Source organism: Dipodomys ordii, unplaced genomic scaffold (genome assembly GCF_000151885.1).
Source record: "Dipodomys ordii isolate 6190 unplaced genomic scaffold, Dord_2.0 Scaffold104, whole genome shotgun sequence".
NCBI lineage: Eukaryota > Metazoa > Chordata > Mammalia > Rodentia > Heteromyidae > Dipodomys > Dipodomys ordii.
Window position 1 is genome coordinate 5026439 of NW_012267320.1, and position 21633 is coordinate 5048071.

Sequence of the window (21633 nt, forward strand, 5' to 3'; positions counted from 1 at the left end):
GGCCTGAACTCTGGGCCTGGGCACTGTCCCTCAGCTCTTCAGCTCAAGGCTAGCACTCTACCGCTTGAGCCACAGCGCCACTTCCGGCTTTTTTCTTCTTGCTTATGTGGTGCTGAGGAATCGAACCCAGGGCCTCATGCATGCAAGGCAAGCGCTCTACCACTGAGCCACCTTCCCAGCCCTATACTCTCTTTCTTGAAGAGCATCTTGTTGTTTATCTAGGGAGTACTGGAGATCAAATCTAGGGCTTTGTGTGTGCTAGGCAAGCATCGTACCACTGAGCCATACATACTTGCAGCTCCTTTTGGGGGTAGGAGTATAATTCTGTGTCTATAGTTTCAGCTTTGGAAGTTCTGTTTGCCAAAGTAAGTTTTGTAAGCTTACCTTATTACACATGACCAAGTGCGATTAAAAGAGAATAGCAAATTGCAAGAAACTTCAAAATCAAAAGTTGCAATTCCTGTGTGGATTACACATCTCACTTGATGCAAAGAAGCTCTCAGTCAGCTCTCTGTTCCCTGTCACGGGTCACGGGTCGTGCTTTCCGTGTGCTGATTCTTCTGGTTCCCTGGCGAGGGCTCTTGTCCTGTCTGGAAGACAGCCTCCATCTTTCTGAGTCCTCCCATGGCAGGAAGAGAAAGAGAGCATGTCAGTCTCCTCCTCTGTGTGTACACATGTGCACTGATACCGGGCCTGAATTCAGGACCTGGGTGCTGTTGTTTAGCTTATTTTTGCTCAAGGCTAGTACTCTCTCTACCACTTGAGCCACAGTTCTACTTCCTGCTTTTTTTTTGGTGATAAATTGGAGACAAGAGTCTCACTGACTTTCATGCTCAGGATGGCTTTGAACCTCAGTCTTCAGATCTCAGACTCCTTAGTTGCTGGGATTGTAGATATGAACCACTGGTCCCTGGCTCAGTCTCTTCCCCACATAAGGACACTAGCCCCATCATCAGCAAGGTCTTTGCTCAAGACTTAAGCTGACGTTTATCTCCCCAAAGTTCAACCATTATATACCAATACCATTCACCTGGCCTGGGTAGTCAGGGCTTCAACAGAAGACGTGTGTGGGGTGGTGAGAGTCGGTTGTGGAAAGGTGTAGAAATTTCACAACAATGATGATTGTGTATTTTTGAATATATATATTTTTGAATATATTATACATTACAAAATGTAATTGAAATAAAATAGTAATAACTAAAATGATCCCTTCCCTTCCCTCCCCTTCCCTCCCCTTCCCTTCTCCCTCTCTCTTTCCTTCCTTCCTTCTTTCCTTCTTTCCTCTCCTTCTCTCTTTCTCCCTTTCTCTCTTTCTCTCTTTATCTTTCGCCAGTCCTGGGGCTTGGACACTAGGCCTGGACGCTGTCCCTAAGCTTCTTTGGCTCAAGGCTAGTACTCTACCAGTTGGGCCACAGCGCCACTTCTGGCTGTTTGTGAGTAGTTTCTTGGAGAGAAGAGTCTCATGGACTTTCCTGTCTGGGTTGGCTTCAAAACGTGATCCTCAGATCTCAGCCTCCTGGGTAGTTAGGATGACAGGCGTGAGCCACCAGTGCTTGGCGTCAAATGATCATCTCTTGAATTGAGAATGTCCTTTGTACCTGGCAGGTCTAACAATAGGCACCCACTTCCTGAGCTGGACTCCCCAGTTGTCCATCACAGGGGTGGCTTCCAGCCATGGCTCTTCACTTAGACCCACGTTTTCCTGTGGTTTCCTCTGGCAGGACACAGCCTCTGCAGCGAGCAGGGCAGCAGCGCGGACACGGCTCCAGAAGACACCGAAGGGCCAGATATGGAGTCTTCAGATGAGACGGATCACAGCAGCAAGGTGAGAGGTTTTCATTTGCACATTACATGTCCCGAATCGCGGGGGGATGCAGCTGCCTGCCACCTCTGCAGCTGCACGGCTTGGTTGGCCCCTCGCTCCCCGGATGAAGCGTTTGTGCTCTGACACGTTGCTAAATGGCTGGCTATGAAATCCAAATGCCAGCCTTGGTAATACGCCGTGTGTGAGAAGAGAGGGTAGAAATCACTCGTAATGAATTGAGGGCCTTTTCCTCTCCTCTCAGCCACTGTTGGAGCTCCCACTTAATGACACCAATTCATCTCTCTTCCTTCTCATGTCTTCATTTGTGTAGGAATGAGACTGCATCCAAAATGGGTGTGATTGAGTCCGCTGTATTTTCTTGCTACTTAGGGTTTCTGTAACGAGCTGCTGTGGAATGACCTGTGAGCGGCTGTTATTAAAGGCATATTTCTTTTTTCTTTTTATGAATCCAAACAGATAGTTCTTCAGTTGAGCACTGGGAGAAAAAGGTTTTTTTCTGATACTTTGATTTAGAACACTCACGTTATTAGCTGTAATTCAGCCATTTCTGTTCTTCATGAAGAGTTCTGTGCATCAGAAACCCTTTTCATTACGGTCTCTAAAACACAATGCACTTTGAATACCTTTCACCTGCCAGGTGCCAGTGGCTCACCGCTATAACCCTAGCTACTCAGGAGGCTGAGATCTGAGGATTATGGTATGAAGCTGGCCTGGACAAGAAAGCCTATCAGATTTTTATATCTAATTAACCAGCAAGAAGCCAGAAGTAGAACTGTGGTTAAGTGGTAGAGTGCCAGCCTCACGTAAAGCTAAGGGATAGCACCCAGGTCCTGAGTTCAAGCCCCACTACTGGTGCACACACACACTCACACCACCACCACCACCACCAAAACAAAACTTGTACCTTCAGAAGACTTCCTTCCTAAAAACTCAATTGTGTATGATTTTTTTCCATAGTTATTCATCTTTTCAAGTCATATTGGCAGTTATGTCAATCTGACTGGTTAACTTTCATTCTTCTGATTGTCCCTTAGCAATCATGTAACCTGAAAAAATTGCATAAATTTAAATTACACCTTTGGTTTACTCATGTGAAGAGTCAGGGTGAGTCTTGCTTTTACCCAGTGATTTGATCATTGACTCAAATAATATAACTATGGCAAACGGAAATGCAACCCAAAAATGAACTATTTCTGGGCTGAGAGCAGTGCTCACACCTGTATTCGCAACAATGCGAGAGGTGGAGGAAGGATGATCAGAATCCAAAGGTCAAGACACTGAGAAATAAACTAAAGCCAAAAGGGCTGGGACTATGGCTTAAGTTGTAGCATGCTTGCCTAGCAAATTTGAGGCCCTGGATTCAAACCTTCATACCACATAAAAAAATAAAAATAGGAACTCTTTCTATGTATCTCCTGTTTTGTCTTACTCTGTATTCCTATCTTTCTCTAAGACTTTCCTTTCCTCCCTCCCTCCCTCTCTCTTCTCTCCTCCCTCCCCTCTCTCTTCTTCCCTCTCTCCCTCTGTCCCTTCCTCCCTTCTTCCTTCCCTTCCCTCCTTCCTGAGATAGGCCCACAGGGTTTCTCTATGCAAACCAAGCTGGCCTCAAACTCTTGATCTTCTTGTCTTTGCCTCCTGAGTGCTGATATTACAAGAGTGCACCACCATGCCTGTGTTTTGCTTTTGTGTTTTTTTTAACTGTCTTCAGCACTTCCTTATAGGAGTAATCCTATAACTTCGTTATACGATTAATATTCTGGCAGCAGGGGAGTCTGAGGGTTTGAACTCAGAGTCTCATATTTGCTCATCCTGCTTGCTCTGCTGGCACTCTACCATTCAAGCTATGTCTCTAACCTCTTTTTTTGCTAGTTATTTTAGAGATGAAGTCTCTTAGACGTCACTGCCTGGGTTAGCTTCAGACTGTGCCCTTTGGAGTAGCTACTGGTTCCTGACTAGGATTATCATTCTTGATGTCTTCTTAAGTTAGGCATAATATAAAATTAAATATTTAAATAATGATATGTCTGCCTTTATTTAGGAAGAGCATTATTATTAGTTATTAACTAAAAGTGGATCAATAGAAATGCATGTTGCATTTATAGCCAGAGAGAAGGAGGGAGGGAGGAAGAAAGGAAGGAAAACATGCTTACATTACTTTTATGTATTTTTTTTGGGGGGGTCTGGTTGTGGGGCCTGAACTCTGGGCCTGGGTGCTGTCCCTCAGCTCTTCAGCTCAAGGCTAGCGCTCTACCACTTGAGCCACAGCGCCACTTCCGGCTTTTTTCTTTTTGCTTATGTGGTGCTGAGGAATCGAACCCAGGGCCTCGAGCATGCAAGGCAAGCGCTCTACCACTGAGCCACCTTCCCAGCCCAACTTTTATGTATTTTTTACATTGCTTTTATTCACTTCTGTGGGGAGTATGGAGGAATCTGTACACAGATAATTCTTTTCCTGTGTCTGAAACATTTGTCTTTAAGTTCTTTTTAACTTGGAATGTTTTTGTTTCACTCTAGTGGCTTGGTGTTATTATCCAATTGTGGGTTTTGAGAGATACTGTTGCTATTTTAGTATTATTATTATTATTTTGCCAGTCCTAGGGCTTGGAACTCTAGGTCTGGGTGCTGCTACTTCAGCCACAGCTCCATCTCTGGCTTTTTGGTGGTTCATTGGAGATAAGAGTCTCATGGGCTTTTCTGCCCAGGTTGACTTCAAACCTCCATCTTCAGATCTCAGCCTCCTGAGTCGCTAGGATTACAGGTGTGAGCCACTGGCACCTGGCTTGTTTCCACTTTAAATACAAGAGTCCTGAGTCTCTCCAGGCAGCACTCTCATAGAAAGTCTAGCAGAGGAGAGGCAGGAAGAGAGAAGTCCCAGGTTTTGAGGCTCAACTCTGTGCGTCTCTGGCCTCCTGGGCCCTGGAACTTACCTGGGACAGACAGGACCAAAGGTCAGAGCTGTACCCAGAAATTTTCCCTCCAAAATATTTCTTTATTTGAAATATTTTTTCTTGTAACCTAAATTCGCTTACTAAAGTAGCTCCTGATGAGAATTAAATACCTCTCAGGATATTTGAAAACACAAATTTCACCTTTTACCTGCCATCCTGGCCAGTGGGTCCTACTGTGAAATGTTAATTTAATGTTCTGTGTATATTAGATACCCTTTCACTTTACCCAGTATCATCCTCACAATACTGCTGAGAAAGATACTCTGTTTGCCTTGTTTTGTTGAAGATAGTCCTTGAAGAGAGAGGTTAAGGGATTTGCTGAAACTTACTCGCGAGCTCTGTAATGGAAAAAAAAAAAGCGGGGGTAGGTAAATTGGTTTGGCTACAGCCTTTGTGTTATTTAGGTCAGTGTTAAAACCTACCTTTTGAGCCCAGTACTGCTGACCCACGCTTGTAATCCTAGCTACTCAGGAGGCTGAGATCTGAGGCAAAAGGTTCAAAGCCAGCCAGGGCAGGAAAGTCTAGAAGACCTTTTTTTCTCCAGTTACCCACCAGAATGCTGGAAGTCGAGTTTTGGCTCAAGTGGTAGAGCACCCACCTTAAGGGAAGAAACTAAGAGATAGGTCCTGAATTCAAGCCCCAGCACTGACACAAAAAAAGAAGAAAACAAAAGTACAACAAAAAAATACCTTTTGGTAGGAGTGTTAAGGTCTGGTGTTAAGTACCAGGGTTCATAAAAGAAGAAATTAATTTATTAGTAGTTTTAGAGACACAGCCATGAACCACTTACATAATTTCCTAATGCTGTGTTTTGTAGGTATCTTGATTAAGGTTAATTTTTTTAATGCATCTCCTGTGTCAATATGCTGAAGTGTAGAAAAATGCTATAGCCTTGTTTAAATGCACTTATATTCATTGGATATGTAAATATAACTAGTGAGTAAACAGATACTAGTAGCCCATGTCTCCCCACCTCTGGCTGAGTGGGTAATGCTGTTGATCTTGTGGTTGTTTTATGTTTTGTTTTGGTCATTCATGCTTTATGAAACACAGATTGTAGCTAGAAAAAAGACAGTGTGTTGACATTCTATATATATTCTATCCAGTGTTTTAAATGGAAGTTTTTGGTAGTTACTCAAGAAACTGAGATCTGAAGATCACAGTTTAAAAGCCACCCTGGGCAGACAAATCTGAGATATTCTTATTTCCAATTAAGTAAGTGGTAGAGTACCACCCATGAGCAAAAAAGCCAGGCGAGAGCTTGAGGTCTTGAGTTCAAGCCCTAGTAATAAATACAATTTAGATGGTAGTTTTGTACATTTTGGGAGGTTTGGGGGGGGGGGCTTGAACTCAGGGCCAGGGTGTTTGGTCTCCAGTAGCATGTTTGCTCAAAGCTAACACACTACCACTTACGCCACACAGTACCACTTCTTTTGCTGGTTAATTGGAGATAAGAGTTTCATACACTTTTTTGTTTCCTGAGCTGGCTTCACACCATGACCCTCAAATCTCAACCTCCTGAGTAGCTAGGATTACAGGTATGAGCCACTAGTGCTTGGCTCCAGTGTTCTTTTAGGGTGGAGTAAGTGGATAATTATATTCTTTAGCTCAGAGGGGGTGATATCAGAATGTCACAGCCCAGAGAGGGGGTGTAGGGGGAACTGTCCTGTGGCAGAGCAATCTGGGGGCCTTTCCCTTTCTTCCTCTGATGAGCCTCACTTCCCTCCCCTCCTCCGATGCCAGCTTCTAATTGAAAGCTTACTTGTACAATTCTCATTGGTTTGGGACTGTGGAATCCTGTGCTTTACATTCCAGGCTCTGGGCAGCTACTGTTCTGCTTTCTGCTTAGCAAATCTATTAGAATTCTTTTAGAATATTTACATTTAGAATGACCTTTTAATTTTGTTTTCCTTTTTAATCCAAATAGGTAGTTTTTGGGGTTTTTTGGGGGGGCGGGGAGGGAATTATCTCAGAGATGTCTACTTTTAAAAGAACCACACTGTAGTGCAAAGTGTGAACTTGTACATTTTTTTATTGTGAAAATACTGTACAGAGGGGTTACAATTACATGGGCAAGATAATGAGTGCATTTCTTATCAAGCATCGTTGCCTCCTCCTTTGTTTCCCCTTCCCATCCCTTCCCATCTCTCACCCCTGCACCCCCACCCCCTCCCCCACCCCAGGCCAAAGTTGTAAAGTTCGTTTTTCGACATAACGTCTTGAACTTGTACATTCTTTTTTTTTTTAATTGTGAAAATACTGTACAGAGGGGTTACAATTACATGGGCAAAATAATGAGTACATTTCTTATCAAGCATTGCAGCCTCCTCCTTTGTTTCCCCTTCCCATCCGAACTTGTACATTCTTAAAGAACACCTTTTGTGCCATGGTGCCTGCACCTCCCTCCTCACCTTTCGCCCAGGGAGGAGAGCTGCCAAGTTGTCTGAGCTGGGCAGGGGGCGGGTCTGCTATTACTGTGCAGGATGCTGGCCAATCAGCTGAAGCTAGCTGCAGGGCAGAGCGGCTCCAGTGTATCCTGCATCCCAGGAGGTGCTCAATGCTTTGTTTTCTGGCCTGAGTTGGCTGGGGGCTTCCTGGAACTTTTGTTGTTTAGCCAGGTGAAGTCAAAGCCTGCTTTCTTGTCCACGGTTTTGCTTTTGACAGCCTCCCAGAGGCCTAGACGGGAAGCAGATGCCGCTGTAGTAGGGGTCGCAATTGATCCTTGTCCTGTCCGCATTGACATGTGGCTGCAGACTTAGCAGGGAGCGGGCATGGGGTGTCCTGGGGAGAGGATGCTCTCTGCCCAGCTGGAAGGGGTTTGGTGTTCCTTGAGCCTTTTGAGAAACTTCTCTTTCCGAGCCGAGCTCAGAAGGTGGTGGAAGTAATTGTCATGCGAATATATTCCTGATGATGTCTGCACTGTGGAAAATAAAGCGCAAGCCCAGGACGGAAAACGGGGACAGGTCTGGTGACTCAGTCTACCGTACTTTGCATCTGGTGAGCATGTCTGCTGTGTAGGGTCCCTCTAGACCTGTGGAGGTGCTGGGTGTCAGTGGAATTGCTTCTGATTTCAGGGAAGGGTGATTATCCTCACTCCCTTTCCCTATTATTATTACTATTATTTGTTTGTGTGTTGTATGTGTGTGTGTGTGTTAGTTCTGGGGCTGAATCTCAGGGACTGGGCAGTGCCTCTTAGCTTTTTCTCTCAAGGCTAGCCTTCTACCACTTGAGTTACAGCTCCACTTTCAGCTCTCTTTTGCTGGTTAAATGGAGACGAGAGTCTCATGGACTTTTCTGCTTGAGCTGGCTTCAAATTGTGAGCATCAGATCTCAGCTTCCTGAACTGCTAGGATTACAGGTGTGAGCCACTGGCACCCAGCCTCCTTCCCCACATTTGCTTTTAGGAGACTTTGCTTGTCACAGAATATGTATTGTAGCACTTTCTTTTCCTTTCTTTTTTGTGTATGTGATGCTGTCAGTCATTGGTGTGCAGGTGATTTGGCTTAGAATCTTGCCATTTATTGTTTGATATTTAAATGGCAAAAAGGTGTAGCTTCCCCTCCCCCCCCCCAAGTAAATAATTGTTACTGCAAATCCTCTCTGCCACGTTCTATTGGCTCTTGGAGTTTAAAGTGTGTTGTTTTGCTGGAAGCTGATCCCCACCCTCGAAGCTTTAAGTGCTTTTGGCTTTATTTCTGTAGACTTGACTAGAAGGTGAATGTAAAGGCTAGCTCAGGGATGTGTTAACAGTTTAATGTTAGCTGACCTAGGTCTGTAAGTCAGAGCCTATAATAAATATTAACTCTACAAAGAAAATGTCGTGGGCTGATGGCATGAAATAGTTTAACAAAATCAAATCAAGCTATGTACTGGTTTTGTGCTAATACAGAATATGTGTCAAATATTGGAGTGAAATTTAATTTTTGAAAATAGCGAGTGAGCCTTGATTTGCTAAGTCAGTCTATTCATCCTGGACTTTCCTATTTTGAAGTTTGTTGGAGAGATTTTGAAAAAGTGACAAAAAATAACAATAAAAGAGCTACTCCTGTGTATTTGGGGCTCTGAATTTATGAGGACATACATCACTTTGGTTTGTATCTCCCCAAAATAAGCCTACATGAAAGCATAGGATTTGAGGCCACTGTTGGTGCTTTTAAGTCTGTGGGATGTGTTAAATCGGTCAGAGAACCGTTTTGGAACCTGGTTCATCTGAAGCAGACACTGCCTTGGGTGGTTGCATAACAGGAAGGCTTTAACAGCTGGGTGGCTTGTGTTGATAATGTGTCCTTAAAAGTCTGCCCCCTTTCCGTTTTTGTACTTTCTTTTCATCTCCCCCAGGAGGAAAAGGATATTATAAAAGCCCCAGCTTCACACTGGCCGGGGTAAGGTGACCCATTTCCTCTCCATTGTCCTGTCTTCTCTGAAGGTTGGAAAATTGTCTGTCCTGACAGGGCTCTGCTCACCCTCTGAGGGTTTTCAGCTCTTAAGTGTTTGGGAGTGCACTTCGGTCTCCAGGGTGACTGATTGCAGGCCTTCACTGGGGGAAGACTGCTGCTTTTTGCTCTGGAGCACTCCCAGCCATCTTCCTCTTGCCTCGCAGGCTTGGGGCTGACGGAGGAACTGTCTGCTTGCTTGTAGGGCTCTCCAACCCAGGTTGCCTGGTTGGGCACTTGTGGTAGCAGCGCTTGGGTGGATTTTGACCTACGTGAAAACTTGAGCTACGGTGGTGGTGTGGGCAGGTTGGGGGACAGGAGATTTGAAAGCCAAATCATGACATAGAACGCCTCTAACTTAGGGCTGCGCCAGGGGAGCCCTGCCTTTGTCATTTCACCAACAAGAGATTTTGGGGGGGGGGTTAATGTTTTAGAATAGGAAACGTCTTGAATTTATCACATTCTTTTCAGTTCATTCTTTTCCTGCCAAACAGAAGCATAAGAGCTTCATAACTAATCTCCTGCATAGTCTATAACTTGTGAATTCTATGGTACTAGTTTATTCTGTATTCAAATAATACACATTGACAGGAAAGCGATTCTATCCATTTGGACCTGGCTTCTAGGGACACACATGACGGCTCACACCTTGAACCAGTGAGTTGGGGTGAAATGGCTGCCAATTGAGGGGGGGCGACCTTGTCCCCTGCTCCCTCAGGAGCCTCTAGCCAAAGCTCAGGGGGGGGGGGAGGGCTGAGGAATGTGATGCCAGGGAAGATCGCAGGAGTCACAAGTGTCCCCTGGAATGCGAAGGTACAATTGTTCCCCCTTTCTGAGCTTTCTACTTTGTTGCCTAAAATGGTGGATACTTCCAAATCCCACTTATACCCTTTCCCTCTATGCGTGTCTGTCTATGGTCAAGCTTAAGTTATAAGTTAGGAATGATAACGAGATTAACAACAACTAATGATAAACTAGAACAGTGTAATACTGAAGATACATGAGAAAATGTAAGAATATAAACTATCATGATAATATCCTATCATAAAAGTTTTTTTTTCTAATTTTTATTTTTATGTTTTGTCTGTTGTAGGGTTGAATTCAGGGCCTGGGTGCTGCCCTTCAGCTTTTTTACTCAAGGCTAGTTCTCTACCACTTTGAGCCACAGCTCCATTTCTGACTTCTGGAGATAAGAGTCTTCACAGACTCCTTTACACATACACACACACACACACACACACACACACACACACACCCCTGGGGTGTCTTCACAGACTCCTTTACACACACACACACACAAACCCCTGGGGTGTCTTCACAGACTCCTTTACACACACACACACGCGCGCACGCGTACACACACACACACACAAACACACACACACACACCCTGGGCTGGCTTCCAACCTGATCCTCAGATCTCACTCAGCCTCCTGAGCAGCTGGGATTACAGGCCTGAGCCACCAGTGCCAGACAAAGCATTTTTCTTTGTGTTGTTGGTTATAGAGCTTCAACTCAAGGCTTGACTACTATGTCAGAGCTTTTTGCTCAAGGCTAGCACTCTGCTACCTTGAACCACAGCTCTACTTCTAGCTTTTCTGGTTGTTAATTAAAAGTCTCAGACTTTTCTGCCCAGCTGTCTTCGAACTGCAGTCCTCACACCTCAGCCTTCTGAATAGCTAGGATTATAGGCGTGAGCCACCAGTGCCCTGCCCATAAATATTGTTGAATATGGCCTCTTGATTTCTCATGAAAAAGCCAAGACAGATTTGAATACTTTTCAGATATCAGATCATCGAAATCGGGTCTAGTGACCCCACAGATGAGGGGAGGGGGGGCTGCTGTCTTTCTTGGTAGAAGCCATAATTTGATTAAGGGGTTAGCAGGAGAGAGGTAACCTTTCCTGTAACGGCATTGCACTAAGTTGTCTGTTGTTTTTTATCATTGAAAACAGATGACTTCCTATGATTTATTTGCTTTGGGATGTGTATGTGCCAGCACTGGGGCTTGAACTCAGGACCCGGGCACTGTCACTTAGTTATTTGTTCAAGGTTGTTACTTGAGCCACACAGCTCTTCCTCCAGCCTCCAGCTCTACTACTGGCTCTCTGCTGGTTAGTTGGTGGCAAGAGCTCATGGGCTTTCCTGTCTGGGCTCACTTAGAATGATGATCCTCAGATCTCAGCCTTCTGAACAGTTAGGATGACAGGTATGAACCACTAACACCTGGCTTCCTTTTGAATTTTTATGAGAGTGCCCTATGAATGTATGCTACAGATAACACGCATTTAACAAATCCTATCAAAACTAACATAAAGCTTACAGTTCATTTCTAGAAAAAGAATCCTTGATTACAAAAAACATCCATCTCTTTTAAAACAGCCTTCTTGAGATGAAATTCAGATAGCAAACAGTTGGGGCCATTTGAGTGGGTTTTTCCACAGTCACCTGCGGGAGGAGTTTTGGGGGGATGGTTGGTATTTGACACACCTGCATAGAGAATGGGGAATGGAGCCACCAGCAGACAACTGACACTTTCTGGCTGGGTTTTCAATATCAACAACTAAGCCAGAGCCATGGTAAAAGAATTGAAACAACGGCTCTGTGGTTTGGGTCCTAGCTCTGCTCTTTCCTAATTAGTGCATCCTTGCTGACCTGTGCAGTCTTCATGCTTTTTTTGCATATGCAAATAAGAGAAAGATTCCTTAATGTTAGTTGTTTTCTGTGTTTAAAAATAGCTCCATGGAGTAGTGTCCTTGTAGCCTTCCTGCCCTTCACACATGCCAGGCTTAACTCTCAGCACTCTGTGTAGCTGCTATTGTTTTGGGGAGGGGTTTCCTCTCCTTCCTGGATGACAAAGAAATACTTGTTGGTTTTTTTTTTTTCAAATTACTATTATTTTTCTGGGCAGAACTGAAGTGTTGAACTCAAGGCCTTGCCCTTGAGTCATACCTCTAGTCCTTTCTGCTTCTAGTATTTTTAAGATCAGATCTTAGTACTTTCTCCCTTGGGGATGACAGGTGGAAGCCAACTTGCGTGGCCATTTTTCTGTGGAGATGCTATCTTGAAAGCTTTGCCTGGCCTATCCTTGAACCTCTATCCTCCTGATCTTTGCCTCTTGAGTAGTAGCTAGGATTACAGGGGTGAGCCTCCTCCCTCATCCTAAGAAGGAATTCTTTATATGCACTAGTATACTGGAAATGTGGCCATTGTGCCTAGCTTGGAATTGGACAATAGAAGAGCAGTCCAAGAAAGGACCGCGATCCTTAAGGAGTTCTCCACTACTTTATGTACTTTAAAGAAGTACATTTGCACAAATAGACTAGACTCGGGCTCCAGAATAGCCCTGGAGCAATTCCACAGGGAGCCTTGAACATGCTGGCTCTGGCACGTCCCTCTGCAGAGATTTTTCTTTAAATGCTCTGTGCTGTGCACTGGGCACTGGAGTTTTTAAATGCCCCCAGATGGTTCTAGTACACTCCAAGGGAGAGAGCCACCCCTTAGTTTAGTCCTAAACTAATTAGATGGCAAACACTTGCGTAAACTTACCAGTCTTCATCTGAATCATCTCTCTTCATCTCCCCCCCACCCCCTTCAGAAAAAATTGGCAGTATGGGGATCTAAATTCTGGGCCTTGCACTTGCTAAGAGCTCTACCACTTGAGCCACACCTCCAGCTTTATTTTGCTTTTAGATTATTTTTAGACAGGGCTTTTTTTTTTTCTTGTCCATAGCTAGCCTGAAGGTGATCCTCTTATCTATTCTTCTTCTTAGATTCTATACAGACATACACAATGAAACCCAGCTTACTTGTTGAGATGGGGTCTCTATAATTTTTATCCATGCTAGCCTAAAACTGTAATCCTTGTAATCCTTCCTATCTTTGCCTTCCAAGTAGCTAAGGTTACAGATGTAAGTGACCACACTCAACCTGGATCATCTCTCTCACTATCTCTGTCTCTGTCTGTCTGTTTCTGTCTCTGTCTCTGTCCCTCTCTCTCTGTCTCTTACGTGCACTTGTTTGAAGCCCATTTCCCTCTTCTTAGAGGATTAGGCCTTTTTCCCTTTGTAGAATCTAGAGTTAGAGAAACTCAACAAACAAAACACACCACACTGGATATAGCTGTCCTAAATAAAGAATTTTTTTAATGTATATAGGAAGGGGTTATCCTCAGCATTACAAAGTAAGTAGATTGTGCCCTGAACTGGGTCTGATGATGATGAATTCCCTTGTGTTCCGTGTGATACAATTGTGGGTGAAGGCTCTCGGCTTAGGCTTGGGGATGTGGCCTAGGGGTAGAACACTTGCCTGGCATCCTGGAGGCATGGGTTTAATCCTCAGAACTGAAAAAACAAACAACCACCACAAAATCCCATAGGTTGTGCTTGTTTCAGCTCTGACACCACTAGCACATCACATTGAGCAAGTTACGTCACCTCTCTGGCCCTCCTTTGTCCCAGCTGTCCAATGGGAATCACAGTGGCATTTCCTTCCCAGAGGGGAAGATTAAGAGCATCAGACGTGCAGTGCAGTGAGCACCCACCTGGTGACCTGGTATTATCACTTGTTATTCTGCCTGTACTCAGCCTTCTTGGTGCTCTCCTGGGCGTGCGGTGATTTGGGAGACACGAGATACAATTCATTTGTGAGTTTATTCACCAGAAAGGTTAATGACGAGGGCTAACTACCTCTGTCTTGTCTCATCTCCGAAGAGTACGGAGCAGGTGGCCGCGTTCTGCCGCAGTTTGCACGAGATGAGCTCGTCTGACACGAGCCCGTCGCCTCAGGACACCACGGGGCCTCAGCTGGCCACCATGAGACAACTGTCAGACGCGGACAAGCTGCGGAAGGTCATCTGCGAGCTCCTGGAGACCGAGCGTACCTACGTCAAAGTACGTCCAGGCCCCGCCTCCCTTCCCTGCCCTTCTAGAAAATCCACAGCTTGTGTGTCTTGAGTGTGGCCATGCTGTCTGTGACTGACAAGGCAGGTTGTGGGGATCTGGCATCCTGGGCTCTCCTGTGGAATTGGGCCTTCCGTCTGAATATTGACTTTCCTTTTGAATTTTAGCCCACTTGCAGCAATTTAGAATCAGATGATGTATGGCAATGAATATGAATATGCAGAAGTGATGATGAATGTAAAATTATTCTTCTAGCCTTGTTACATATGTATGTTTTTATAGAGCTAATATAAAAACAGAACTGTTTACTTTTGTTTGTTTAGGGTTTTTTTTGGTACTAGTCCTGGAGCTTGAACACAGGGCCTGGGTGCTGTCCTCGAACTTTTGTGCTCAAGGCTAGTGCTCTATCACTTGAGCCACAGCTTCACTTCTGGCTTTTTGGAGGTTAAGTGGTCTCATGGACTTCAGTCCTCAGATTTCAGCCTTCTGAGTAGCTAGGATTTACAGACCTGAGCCACTGGCGCCTTGCTTAGAGGAGGAATTTTATTGTTTGTTCTTGCTCCTTATTCAAGTTCATAGTTCCCTTGTCTATGCATATGTCCTTCTTCTTGCAATTCGTTTTAGTGGCTAGCTATATATTCATACTCACTTTCTCCTCCCCTGCTCCCAGCAGTACTGAAGCTTGAACTCAGGACCTCACCTTCTTGCTTAGGCTTTTCTCCTCAAGGCTAGCACTCTACCACTTAAACCATACCTTCACTTCTGGCTTTTTGCTGTTTAATTGGAGATAGGAATCTCTTTGGGGTTTGTCTTGTCTGGGTTGGCTTAAAATCATGATCCACAGATCTCAGCTTCCAGACGATTATAGACATGAGCCACCAGTGCCTGGTCAGAATCTCATTTAAGTCAAAGACATTATCATGGTCTTCATCTAAGTCTAGGTAGAAAGGTGTCAGCTATCATTTATTCTGGTTTAGTTACATTGTTACCTTCCCTAAGTGGAAGCAGTATAATCTGGCTTTTGGGTTTTTTTGGGGAGGAGGGGATACTGGTCCAGGAGCTTGAATTTAGGGCCTGGGTGCTATCCTTTAGCTTTTTTATTCAAGGCTCTAGTACTTGAGCTACAGCTTCACTTCTTACTTTCTGATGGTTAATTGGACATAAGAGTCTCATGGGGTTTTCTGCCTAGGCTGGCTTGTAACTATGACCCTCAGATCTCAGTCTCCTGAGTAGCTAGGGTTACAGGTGTGAGCCACCAGCACCTAGCATGCATTTTAGTCTAAACTAGCAAATTGTGGCCCTGGAGCTAAATTCAGCCTGCTGTCTGCTTTTGCAAATAAAGTTTTATTGCGATACAGCCCTACTTGTTCCTGATGTCTAGATCCAAAATGACTTCTAGGGATTCCGTGAAGACCAAATAGCATGAAGAACCTAAGGTATTTGCAGAAGAGGTAGATTTATATTTGGATCTTGTTAGCATTGGGGCATGATGTGCTTTTTTCTTCCTCTTTCCTTTAGATTCTTTCCAGACTTTTCGATGTGCTAATGATGTATTCTTTTGTCTTTCAGGACTTGAACTGTCTCATGGAAAGATATCTGAAGCCTCTTCAGAAAGAGACGTTTCTCACCCAAGATGAGGTAAGGGAGGGTGCATTTTGTCTTCACTTGATGAGGCTCACACTACAGGTTGACCTGCTGGCAGGAAGGCAGGAATAGGGAATATGTGTAATACTGGAAGCATTTTGAATTTGCCTAGCTGTGATAATGCAAGCCAAGTACTTTCCTGTTAAGCCTTAATATAGTCTTGAAGATCAAGGAGCGGGTAGGAAAACCATTACCCTAGTTCATAAACACTGATAGAAAAATCTTACAGTTGGATAGAAATAGTTTCTGCACACTCAATGGCAGATGGAAAGATTTTTTTTTTCTATTCCTCTTTCAGCTCGATGTGCTCTTTGGAAATTTAACAGAAATGGTAGAGTTTCAAGTAGAGTTTCTTAAAACTCTAGAAGATGGAGTGAGACTGGTACCTGATTTGGAAAAGCTTGAGAAAGTGGATCAGTTTAAGGTGAGCTTTGTCCTTGTTGCTTTATCTGGTGGCCAGGGGTGGGGGTGGGGGTGAGGGTGGGGGTGGGGGTGGAGTTGTCCTATAGGTGAAGTCCAGCCTCTTGGGGGTGGGGGTGGGGAGTCTTATGGACTCTTTGGCAAGTTCTGGTGCTTCCTTGGGTTGTACAGTAAGAGCGCTTTTAATGCCGAGCTCCAGGAACCCAAATATCCTGCTTGTATGGCTAATAAAAGGCTAGGAACCTCAGCATGGGCTGAACTGGTTCACCTGCCAGCTTCCACTTTGGAAGATGTGTCAACCTTGACCTTTTGTTGTGTTTATGAGAGGGTCGTTAATGAATTAGCTATGTTCAAATTAAAATAGCCCCTCTGGCTTTCCAGTAAACAAATTAATTAATCCTGTTCTGGGAAAGCTTGCTGCACAGAACTGCTTATCATTATTCAGGAGGAAGGCAATCTAGCACACAGTGTCCTTGCTGCCCTAATGAGGATGTATGGAGTGTTAGTGGGGATGCTCACGGCTTGGCCCGGCCTCTGCCCCTGAGATGCTTCCTTCACTGCAGAGAGTTCCCAAGCTGAAATTCCAGCTGACAAAATCCGTTGGTGCCTGTGTTGGCTTACATGCTACCTTCACTTGCTTTTCAAAAACAGATTGACTGAGGTCCAATTGACAAGTAATACACTACTTACAGGATACTGTCTGATCTGTTGTGAAAATACACACACACTCACCATGCAGTGATCACAGTCATCACTCCTAAACGTGTCTTCCAGCCTCTGGTGAGCTCTCCCCTGCTTCTCACTGGCTCCCATCCTCAGGCAGCCTGCTTCTGCTTCCTGTTACGTTCCTAAGTTCAGAGACATTTTATCTTGGGAACTGCTATGTATCTGAACCCGTGCGGAGCCTCTGAAGATGGACGCTGGCATGTACACCCCTTGTGTCATTTGCGTGCAGTATTGATCTCAGTATGCCCTGAGATCAGTTTTTCAGACCAGAAGAATAAGCAAATAACTTACTATTTAACCTGTTCTTACTATATGGTGTTTAGTAAATACGAAGCTAAGCAAAGGAATATCTGTTGTGTGGATACAGGGATAAGGCTTGATCTTCCACAGCTTTTCTTGTTGGACAGCTCTTATTGTTGACCCTGGCTCAGAGGATAATGAGGCCTTACAGGGTCGTGGGTTCTGTGCTGCCTCTGAGGAGCTGGGTTTGACAGGGGTAGAACATATATAGGAAGGGCGTTTAGGTCTTCGTGTGATCCCAAATTAAACTTTGTTTCTTTCAGTCAGAAGGCCATCAGAACTTACTTTACATTATGTATTAGATACAGTGCATGCTTTGGGGGGCTGAATTGTGGGGAAACGTGCCTGTGATCCCAACTACTCTAGAGACAGAGCTGGGAGGGCTGGGTCTCAGGCCAGCTGGGCACAAGCACATATGAGAAGCAAAGTAAAGCTTCTAGAAAGGGCGGGGCAAGCCTGGTGCCAGTGGCTCAGGGCAGTAATGACAGTGCCTCTTATTTTCAATAATCTACTAAGAAAATGCCAAAAGTGGTGCAGTGGCTCAAGTGGTAGAGCACTAGCCTTGAGCCAAAGAAGCTCAGGAACAATATCTGGCCCTGAGTTCAAGCCCTAGACTGGCATAAAACAGCAACAACAACAACAACAAATGAGCGGTGTGTGTGTGTGTGTGTGTGTGTGTGTGTGAGAGAGAGAGAGAGAGAGAGAGAGAGAGAAAGTGGTAAAGCATTTGCCTAGTGAGCACAAGTCTCCGAGTTCAAGTCCATTCATGTGTGTTCACATGCACACACACGTGCATACACACATGCGTGCACACACACACACACACAAATGTGTGTGCTTGGGAGAGCAGGTTATCACTCAAATTTAAAATCTTAATTCCTTGCTTGGAACCTAACTTTTAAGCTTGAATGAATGAAGCCCTTCTCTGAACCAGACTAGATCAGTGAGTGTGAAGTTTGGGTAATGTTTGTTCTGAGGCTCATTCATTCATATGAAATGTGTGCTAAGAAGTATCCCACATGAGATGTTCTCACATGCTGGCAGAGCAGGCCTTTCCCAGTGTACAGGCCACTGGGTGTGCAGACTGAAGAGGTGACACCTAATTTCCCTAGCTGAGTGTGTGTGTGCTGCTTTAGCATCGCTTATATTCTTACCTGCTTCCTGCTAGAGCAGAGAGTAGTTTGTGAGAGGGTGGGGGAAGGACAGGGAAATGTGTTTTCTATTTTGGAGGCATGAGCCATTCCTACCTTTATTTGATTTGTCACTTGTGTCTCTTAGCATAAGCTTATGAGAACACACACACACACACACACATATACACACACACACATACATACACACACACATATACACAAATGTCAATGAGGAAGTATATAAATATATATATAATTTTATATACATATATATTTTTCTACTCATTGGCATTCAGACATCCACATATAGGTCATTCAAACAGACCTGGGAACCCTGGGATATCTCTGTAAATACTGAGAAGACAAAAATCCAACATTTATTGCACACGTTGAGTCCTCTGGGTTTCTCAGAGTTAATTTTAGGACCTGGGTGAGCAATGAAAGGCTTTAACGAGACTGGATGGCGCTCACTTTGGGGAGCTCAGGCACATGTGAGTTCCCCGCTATATCCTGCTGATGTGTCGGCAGGGGAAGCAAAATGAACGGACTATGCATTGTCTCATTAATTCCAGAAAGTGCTGTTCTCTCTGGGGGGATCCTTTCTGTACTACGCCGACCGCTTCAAGCTCTACAGTGCCTTCTGTGCCAGCCACACGAAAGTCCCCAAGGTTCTGGTGAAAGGTAAGCCCTCTGAGGACTGGGGGTGGAGGGGCTGTCACGTGCCAGCTCACGCTTGTGTGGCTCACTGGGGTTGGTGCCTTTGAGGCCGAATTCTAAGAATCATTGATTGCCAAGTAGACATTCCCATAAGCCACACACAGGTACTGAGAAAGCAAATATGTTCATATCACAAATGATTCATTCCATCTGTTTTCTTTGTAATGAGAGTTTGGACTCAGCCATTTGGGATAGGAATAGATGGAGCATCTTGTGGTTATGTAAAATCCTAGAGAGTTTAAAAATCCCTGCAGAGACCCGATTTTTCTTCCTTTCTATTAATAGCACCATACTTCTTATACCTGTTTGTGGAATTGCTTCTTTCCTTTGCCTATTTTTGTCCCTGGCTGTTTGATAATAGCTCCTGATATCACTACTCAAGTTATTTCAGTTACTCATGAAAATTGCTCTGGTTACAGTTATTTTTTTCCAGAACAGATTTTTGTATCAGCAAGCTGATTTTCCTTTTCTCCCTTCCCATTTTAGTCCTATCATGGAGCTATATCCTCAGTCCAGATATTCCCTCCCTCCCTCCCTCCCTCCCTCCCTTCCTTCCATCTTTATGCCAGCACTGGGGCTTGAACTTGGGGCCTTGCACTCTTACTTAGCTTTTTCACTCAAGGATAACACTTTACTACCTTAGCCACACCTCTACTTCTACCTTTTCATTAATTAACGGGAGATACGAGTCTCATAGACATTTCTGCTCAGATTGGCTTAGAACCGTCATCCTCAGTTCTCATCGAGCCCCTCCCCGCCCAGTAGCTAGGGTAACAGGGATGAGCTACCAGCACATGACCCAGATACCTTTCTTAAGGGTTCTAAGAAGGGTTCTCTAGTAGTTGTGTTTCCATAGTGCAGTATGTGGCGTTTGGTGATGGGTAAAAAGTTGATGTCATAGAAATAAATGCTAGGATTATGGTTAGCAGAGGCTAACCATAATAGGACAGGGAGTGGGGGCATTAGATGGTGGTTAACAAGTAGAATGCAGTTTCATAGGAACGTGTCTTATATCTGTAGTCCTAACTACTCAAGAGGTAGTGATTGAGAGTATTGAAATTCAAGGTCATTTCAACAAATAAGTCAGATGTGAAGAGGTGTGCCTGTGATCGCGTGTGTAGCTGGATCATGATATAAGCTGCCTGTGGACAAAAATGTGAGATTCTATCTTAGAAAAAAAAAAAACCTAAGCACAGTGTCACTGGCTCACACTTGTAATCCTAGCTACTCAGGAGGCTGAGATCTAGAAGGCTGAGGTTCAAAGCCAGCTCCGGCGGTCAGGTTCACTGAGCCAGCAGAAGGAGCAGCTGCAGGCGTGACTCAAGCAGTAGGGGACCAGCAAGCACAAGGTGCTGAATTCCAAGCTTGGACTGCCAAAAAAATTTTAAAAAACAAATAAATAATAATCTAAAAGCAAAAAGGCCTGGTTCAGGTTCTAAGCTCAAACTCCAGTACCCCCTCTGTCTATCTAATACGGATATTCATATACTGTATGTACTACCATTTGGTACATATATATTCCAGTGTGGCTGCCCTGCAGACGCCTGCTGATCAAAGCCCTGGGCATGTGAATAATTTTCATGCATGTGTTCTGGTTGCTACCAAAGAGAACTGGGTTGGCATGATGGGAAATATTAGCAGAGTGATAATCTGGATGATGAAAGATCCTCCTCCAGGTACTGACAGACACAGTGATAGTGCTAGTCTACAGAAAAGCGTGACATCTACATGTCACATTCATCATATGGGTTCTCTGTGTGTGTGCTTTTCTTATAAAACCTTTATTGATTGCTAATTGCTAGCCAATTATTAAAGTAACCATTTACGAGTACTTGGCTCTATAATGAAATTACATACCCATTATATTCCTTCGAGCAATTAGTACTTTTTTCATCACTCAGATGAAATTCTCCCCCCATGGATTTTTCTTAATACAATAACATTATCTTTTGCACCTGAAAAACATTATACTGCCATCAAAAACTATCTGCTAAAACAGCAGGCACCACCTACTTTTTTCTGACTTCCAAATGACCCAAGAGAAGGAAGAGACAGAAAGAACCAGGGGTGCTTTTGTGGCTCATGGAGCCCAATAGCAAACATACCTCACGGGTCAGAGAGCCATGCCCACACTTTGGACTTGAGAATAGTGGGGTGCAGTCAGGAGCTGGGGTTCCTGGCCTCTTCCCGATAGGGTATAAGACTTGGGATGCCACATGTGAGCCCTAGTTTCTCCACACTTCGGCTCTGGGTCTGCCCCAGCTTCCCTGGCTCATAGGCTCTTGGCTGTGGTTCACTCATTCCCAGTGATTTCTTTCAAAGGAGAAGAAACGATGGCTGAGCCCAAGAAGTCTGATTCCTCCTAATAGAGCAACAGAGATGGACAATAATGGCTGTGTGAGGTCTTTCCTCACAGTTGCCGTTTTACTTAACTATAAAGACAGAGGATGCACATGACAATTTCACAATGAACTTTTTCAATGTTCGGTGTTAGCATGTACTTCTAGTTGCTGGGACTGGAGGTAGATGTTGTATCTATATACATGTGTGAGTCATGTATGCGAATGATACATACGTATGTAAATAT

General features: G+C 44.4%; 1 protein-coding gene across 1 annotated transcript in view; it reads left to right on the plus strand.

Moving 5' to 3' along the window:
- The window catches only part of Tiam1 (T-cell lymphoma invasion and metastasis 1), a 350718-nt gene that overhangs the window by 311367 nt on the left and 17718 nt on the right, over positions 1 to 21633 (plus strand). The window contains exons 17-21 of the mRNA XM_013027533.1: positions 1722 to 1825; positions 13918 to 14097; positions 15676 to 15744; positions 16049 to 16174; positions 18902 to 19010. Of these exons, the coding sequence (XP_012882987.1) occupies positions 1722 to 1825; positions 13918 to 14097; positions 15676 to 15744; positions 16049 to 16174; positions 18902 to 19010 (588 nt within the window). The remainder of the gene's footprint in view (positions 1 to 1721; positions 1826 to 13917; positions 14098 to 15675; positions 15745 to 16048; positions 16175 to 18901; positions 19011 to 21633) is intronic.